This window comes from Arachis hypogaea, chromosome 8 (genome assembly GCF_003086295.3).
Source record: "Arachis hypogaea cultivar Tifrunner chromosome 8, arahy.Tifrunner.gnm2.J5K5, whole genome shotgun sequence".
NCBI lineage: Eukaryota > Viridiplantae > Streptophyta > Magnoliopsida > Fabales > Fabaceae > Arachis > Arachis hypogaea.
Genome location: NC_092043.1, coordinates 38423311 through 38430699, shown reverse-complemented (window position 1 = coordinate 38430699; position 7389 = coordinate 38423311). Strand labels below are relative to the sequence as shown.

The window sequence follows — 7389 nt, the reverse complement described above, 5'->3', positions numbered from 1 at the left end:
TCAAACACATTTAGAGTATGAATACCTTAATCAGATCAAATTCATATACATAATAGATCTAAAATATGTAACAAGCCAAATAAAAGGGTTCATAAAGCTTGTCCTAAGTCTGTCTTATTATCGTGCCTACTTAACCCTTATTTCATGTTATTAAAGTTGATGCCAGGGGGGTCTCACCAGCATTATTGCATTTTCTGAAAGCTCAATTAAAAATGTACTCTGGCTAGCCATGATATTATCTTTGGCACCCATGCGAACAAAGATACGGTCCAGAGACGACAAATCAAAACTCTCTGTTGGGACATCAGCCCCTACCTGCAGAAGAAAACATGTTCTTAAATTATCAAATGCCATGCTGAAGAAAACATGTTCTTAAAGGAAAGGAGTGTATTGAATCAAGATAAGAAAGGCTAAAACAAAGAGACTCGTTTCAGCAGAAGAAATATAGTGAGCAACAATACAGAATTAAAAAGTTTAAATTCTAATTTGCATTGTTGTAGACCAAGTTTAAATACTGTACGAATCTGCTCCAATTTTGCTTTCAAGAGTTGGTCTCAATATATATTTTCATAAGCAGCATTAATATATACAAAAGCATCGATTGATAGAGTAACTAAACTACCACAATAACAACATTTCTCTATGAACTTCCACTCGTCAATTAGAAAATAAATTCATTTTGAGTTTCATGACTTCTTAGTTTAAATTTAAGTAATTTATCATCTAAACTAATCTCATATTTAATATTATTCTACATAGTTAATAAATAAATAAAAAATGTATTACCTGTTATCAAGAGAAGAAATATAATTCATGACAAACAATCACACTCCTCAACAATTTATTCTTTTATTATTGGAATAATATCGCTCTGAACTTGTATAAAGATTCCTCCTCTCCCCGGTCTCCATGCATCTCCATATATCAAGCGTTATTTAAATCAATTTTTCATTTAAGTTATAGCACACACTGTCACGGTAAATTTTAGAAAGTTAGATTTAACGATGTTTGTATAATTTTTTGGAGTGTTTGAGAATATTCTAGATAATTTTAAAATGTTCTAGAATGTCTAGAAGGTCTCGGAATATTTTAGAAGGTTCTAGAAGACTCTGAAAGATCATGGAGTATTCTAGAAGAGTGTAGATATATATAGAAGTATAAATAGTAGTATGAAATAATTTAAAAATATTTAAAAATTTGTGGTATGATAGATATTTGTAATGAAGGTTCTAGATGATTAATCTAAACCGTTGATTAGATTTAATCATAATCATCCATTGAGAAAATGGATGACTATAAATAGGGGGGTTAGAGTTTGAGAGTGTGTGAGTCATGTGTAACAAACACTTGAGTAATAAAGTGTTCTTTCCACCAAAGTTTCATTTCTCTTGTGTTTTTAGCTTTCTTGCTAAGTATTGAGAGTTAGACTGACTTGGTTTTAGCTCAAGAGGTTGAGTAAGTTTGAGTACCGGTACGGTAGCATTTGAGTATGTTTAAAGTCGTGACAATTTGGCATCAGAGAAAGGTTTGAGAGGGAGCACAAGTGGTTTGTGGGTATGACTTCTAGTGTAACCATGGAGTATGTTGAGTCTCAAAGGGGAAGGGATGCTATTCCTTTTCAATGGGGAGGTAAGAAGATCCGTTTTTCAAGTGAACCTAGAGGTAAGGACTCTAATTTCTTAGAAGAGAGAGTTTTTATGTTGGAGAATGTTCTATCCTTTATGGATGAGCTCTTCCAAAGGATAACATGATAAAGAAATCTTTGAGACTCACGTGTTAGGAGAACTGGATACTTTAAAAAAAATGCTCCAAATCGAAGAGAATACCGAAAATTCTTTACCTTTAGACTCACTTGAAGATAGAGATGGCAATACCACCCGAACACACACGGGTACCCACCCCGCCCCTATCCGCTCGGGGCGGATTTTTAGTGGGGCGGATTCTTGGAAGGGGCGGGGCGGGGTCGGGTTTAGGTAATACACGGCCCGCTATATATATATATAATTTTAAGGGAAAAAGACAGATAGGTATCTGACTTTTTAAATTTTTGACTAATACATCATTGACAAAATTTAAATACAAAAAAGTCCATGACTTTAATAAACGGAGGACAATTTAGTCCTCTCATCTATTTGCCTCTCATACACCAAACGGAACTGGCTGACGTGGCTGAAACAGTGTCCAGGTGTCCGTTACGGTGCCACGCTGGAAGGAGAATAAAGTTCGAAGGACAAATAAGTTCTTGACGTCATTTTGCAAATAAAATTCGAAGGACAAATAGGTCCTTGAGAATTTTTTTTCATTATGCTTCTATTATGAGAATTTAGTTTATAAAATTATGCTTGTATTTTGAAATCTAGTTAACTTGTTGTATTCTGCAATTTAAATTATTTATATTAAAATTACAGAAATGGGGCTTGTTCTATTTCTACTTTTTTTTTTCTTAAATTGCATTAGTTCAGTTTTAGTGCATTTGTGTATTATATTAGAATTTGTTAAATTGCATTAGTTCAGTTTTCATCATACCAGTGGCATTAGTTAGCATCAGTTCATTTATGCATCAAATTAGCATTAGTTCATTTGTGCATCATTCATGTATTAAGTTAGCATTAGTGTATTTGTGTATTATATTAGAACTAGTATTTTTATCCATAATAACATTACGAGAATATTTTTTTTAAATTATAGTTCACTTTGTTCTAACAGTATAAATTATGCATGACACAAAAGATTTATAAAATCAAACTACTTTTACAAAAAATTCGTAAGTTAACAAAAGTTTCTGACTAAGAAGACTAAGATATCCGTAGATAAAAAATTAAATAATAAGATTTTTAGTTATTATTTTTATATGAAAAAGTCTAATTTTTTATTAATAATTAATTTTAACATTTGTTATCTAAAATTTAAAATAATTTAATTTGTATACTTTTACATTTAAAATATTTTAATTGTAAAAAAATATCAAATGACATATTTTGATTTGTCAAATTACTAATATAAAATATAATTATATATAGAGTAAAAATAGTAGAGAGAAATATAAAAATGGAGAGAGGTAGATGAGAAAATTTAGGAAAGGAGTTTATTAATTTTGAAAAAAAAAATTCTCAATGACCTATTTGTCCTTCGAACTTTATTTGTAAAATGACGTCAATGACTTATTTGTCCTTTGAACTTTATTTTCCTTCCAGCGTGGTACCGTAACAGACACTTGGACACAGCCACGTCAGCCAGTTCCGTTTGGTGTATGAGAGAAAAATAGACAGAAGGACTAAATTGTCCTCCGTTTGTTAAAGTCAGGGACTTTTTTGTATTTAAATTTTGTCAGGAATGTATTTGTCAAAAATTTAAAAAGTCAGAGACCTATATGTCTTTTTCCCTAATTTTAATATATAATATATAATATATGTAAAATAATTAGTAAATAATTAATAATATTGTATTATATTTAAATTTTTACTTTAATTTATGTTATGTATGCGATGATGGTTATATAAATTTTGAAATTTTATTTTATTTATTAGATTTTAATAATTATAGAGGCGGGTAGAGCAAAAACCTGTCCCTACCCGCCTTGTTGCCACCCCTACTTGAAGAACAGGTCTTCTTGCTTTTTCATTGAGAAGAAATAGCATCCCTTTCCCACTTATGCTTCCTCTCGAATCTTGCTCTAATACCAAAATCTTACTCAACCTCTTCAGTTAAGACCAAGTTAGCCACTTAGCCTAACCCTCAATACTTAGAAAGAAAGTTAAGAAAACAAGAGAAAGGAAGCTTTGGTAGAAAGAACACTTTGTTACTCAAGTGTTTGTTACAAATGACTCACACACTCTCAAATTTTAACTGTCACTCCCTATTTATAGTCATCCACCTCTTTAATAGATAGTTATGATTAATTCTAATCTACGATCTAGATTAATCATCTAAAACTTTTATTACAAATATCTATCATACAACAACTTTTTAAAAATTTTGTATACATCCACACTCTTCTAGAATACTCCATAATCTTTTAGAATTTTCTAGAACCTTTTAGGACATTTTAAAATGTTTCAAAACCATCTAAAATATTCTCAAATACTCCAAAAAATTATACAAACATAATTAAATCTAATTTTCTAAAATTTACTAATAAAAATAAAAAATTGATTTAAAAAACGCTGGAATCCCTAACTTTATTGTAAATTGAATTGATTTTTTATTAATTATTCAATGAAATTTAAAATAAAAAAATAATAAAGTCAGCATCTTTCTTTCAAGGTCAATTTGATCATTAGTCTTTAAACAACTAAATTATGACAAAAATAATATTTTTTTTTGAAAAAAATAGTAATTAAATCGAGAGGCTTGCTATATATACAAGTCTTTTTGACTTAAAGTCTTATAAGTTGGTATAATTTCAACAAAAAACACGCATTACACTCCCACATTCAAAAGTAGATAAACGCACGTTATTCAACCACTTCCTGATTCCAAAGCGCGCTACTTACCATGCATTATAAACGACTCTTCTTCTTCCTCTATGAAAACAAGTTTCTTGCCAAATTTAAAAATAATGGAACTTCAAAAATACACCCAAACGATTAAAGAAATACACTCAAACGATTACAGAAATACACCCAAACGGTTACAGAAATTCACCCAAACGATTATAGAAATACACCCAAAGGATTACAAAAACTACACTTAAATAATTTAAGAAATACACCCAAAATTCTTTGAAGTACACATTATGCATAATTCAGAACTCTTTCTCTTTCTCCTTTTCATCTTCTACTTCTTCTTCTTCAAAAACGATTTCAGAGCTTGATGTCAAAAAACAATGGAAATCGAGAATAACTAAAAAAGATAATAGAGAGAAAATCACGTAAATAAAGAAGGAGAAAGAGAAGGCAAAAAATGAAAGAAAAGAAAAAAAATGTGCAGCAAGAAAAAGAATAATGTGCAGTGAAAACGTACAATAACGGTTGAAGAAGGAGAAAGAGGAGATAAGAAACGAAAGAAAGGAAGAAGAAGAAGAATGTGCAGCAAGAAGAAGAAGGTGCAGTAAAAACGTACAGTAATAATTGAAGAAGGAGAAAGAGAAGACAAGAAACAAAAAAAAAAAGAAAAGAAAGAAAAATTTGCGCAAGAAGAAGATGAATGTGCAATTGTAAAGACTTGTTTAAAAAAACGCCTATCAAATCAAATGCAGCATAGGCTTGAATTCAGAGAAAGAAAGAGATGATGTTCTGCTCCACGCCTTCCCACCACCACCAGAAAGTACTTGACCCACCGCCGTCCACCGTCAACGCCACTAACTTCAACACCGTACTCGAACTCAAACAAATACACGCACTTCTCGTCAAAACCCAAAGCCATCACTCTCTCCCTCTCACTCGCGTCGTTCTCATCTGCGCCCTCACCAACCATTTTTCTTACGCTCACAAAATCCTCCACCTCTCACCAAACTCCCAAGAACTCTTTCCATGGAACTTCTGCCTCAAACATTTTGCCGAAGGGGAGTCCCCTCACGACGCCATCACTCTCTTCCGTCGCCTCCGCCAAATGGGTACTCCAATCCCTGACCACTTCATGTGTTCCTTCGTTCTCAAAGCCTGTACTCGTGTTTCCGACATTCAAACTGGGAGAATCATTCATGCCTTCGCGGTGAAGCTTGGGTTAACAGCTAATTTGGTTTTGCAAAATATGATTATGCATTTGTATGCAGTTTGCGGGGAGATGAGTGATGCGCGCCTTATGTTCGATAAAATGCCTCAGCGAGATGTTGTTACTTGGAACATAATGATAAGTCAGTTGGTTAAGGCGGGTGACTTCCGTGTCGCTTATGGTTTGTTTTGTGTGATGCCGGAGAGGAATGTGAAGACATGGACGTCCATGATTTCGGGGTTTGTCCGGTGTGGGAAGTCGGAGGAAGCTGTAGGGTTGTTCTTGGAGATGGAGAGGGAAGGTTTGATGCCAAATGAGGTGACCGTGGTGGCAGTTTTAGCGGCTTGTGCTGATTTGGGTGACTTGGAGCTTGGCAAGAGTGTTCACCAGTTCGCAGATCGGAGTGGGTTTCATGGGAATGTACATGTTTGTAACACACTGATTGATATGTATGTGAAGTGCGGATGCTTGGAAGAGGGTTACAGAGTTTTTGAAGCCATGAGAGAACGAAGAACTGTTGTATCGTGGTCGAGCATGATAGCAGGGTTTGCGATGCACGGTTATGGAGAGAAGGCTCTAGAATTGTATGATGAGATGATTGGATCAGGTGTGGAACCAAATCATGTGACATTCATTGGGCTCCTCCATGCTTGTAGCCACATGGGATTGGTCGAAAAGGGTCGAGAGTTTTTCGCCACCATGACCAGAGCATATGGAATAGTGCCTAGGATTGAGCATTATGGTTGCTTGGTTGATCTCCTGAGTCGCGCAGGACTATTGAAAGAGGCTCATGAGGTTATCATAAACATGCCTATGTTGCCAAATGGGGTCATTTGAGGGGCTCTGCTTGGTGGTTGCAGGCTTCATAAGAACATCGAATTGGCTGAGAAAGCTATGAAACATATTTCGGAATTGGATCCACTTAATGATTATGCAGAGGTGGGAAAATGGGAACAAGTAACGAAAATCAGGAAGTTGATGAAGAACAGAGGGGTGAAGAAAACGCCTGGATGCAGTTCAATCACAATAGATAGAACAGTTCATGAGTTTGTAGCCGGGGATGAGTCTCATCCTGAATGTGATGAGATATTTGAGAGGTGGGAAAAATTATTAGTGAAGATGAAGGAAGAAGGGTATGTGCCAAATACTTCAGTTGTGCTTCTTGATGTGGAAGATAAAGAAAAGGAGAAGTTCCTGTTTCGCCATAGCGAAAAACTGGCACTTGTGTATGGGTTGATGAACACAAAACCTGGAATGCCTATTAGGATTATGAAGAATCTTCGTGTGTGTGAGGATTGTCATGCTGCTTTTAAAATACTATCTGCCATTGAAAAGAAAGAAATTGTGGTGCGTGATCGGAGTAGGTTTCATTGTTTCAAAAATGGTGATTGTACATGCAAGGATTATTGGTAGTTATTTTATGCCTTTGTTAACAAGTAAATATAAGCTTTTAATCACAAGAACTTTTCACTCATGATAAGGATAATTCAGCAGAATTGAAGGTAATGAGTGTGATCATGTGAAACAATATAAAGGAAATAAAAGAAGAGATCTGAGGAGATAACTGGTACTCAGTTAAATGCTGATAATTATTGCTAATTATCATTGCTCTAACGCCTTTGATTGTGGACTACTGTTCATGATTCCAAAGAAAGTTTACTGTTTGGCCAAATAACAAGCATTATACACTTTTGTTTATTTTTTATTAATTATGTGGTCAATAATCGGCTCAAACGA

General features: G+C 34.1%; 2 protein-coding genes across 2 annotated transcripts; both read left to right on the top strand.

Moving 5' to 3' along the window:
- The first annotated feature begins 5226 nt into the window (after positions 1–5226).
- LOC112707352 (pentatricopeptide repeat-containing protein At5g48910) lies at positions 5227–6489 on the top strand. Its single transcript, XM_029288754.1, has one exon. The coding sequence runs from the start codon at positions 5227–5229 to the stop codon at positions 6487–6489; it is 1263 nt and encodes a 420-aa protein (XP_029144587.1).
- A 57-nt stretch (positions 6490–6546) lies between these two features.
- LOC114924361 (pentatricopeptide repeat-containing protein At3g24000, mitochondrial-like) lies at positions 6547–7065 on the top strand. The gene has a single exon (XM_029288753.1). It carries the CDS (start codon positions 6547–6549, stop codon positions 7063–7065), a length of 519 nt encoding a protein of 172 aa, XP_029144586.1.
- Positions 7066–7389: the final 324 nt, after the last annotated feature.

Excerpts from the sequence above, each read along its gene's own strand:
- LOC112707352 (XM_029288754.1), top strand. The coding sequence starts at position 5,227 with ATGATGTTCTGCTCCACGCCTTCCCACCACCACCAGAAAGTACTTGAC.
- LOC114924361 (XM_029288753.1), top strand. The coding sequence starts at position 6,547 with ATGAAACATATTTCGGAATTGGATCCACTTAATGATTATGCAGAGGTG.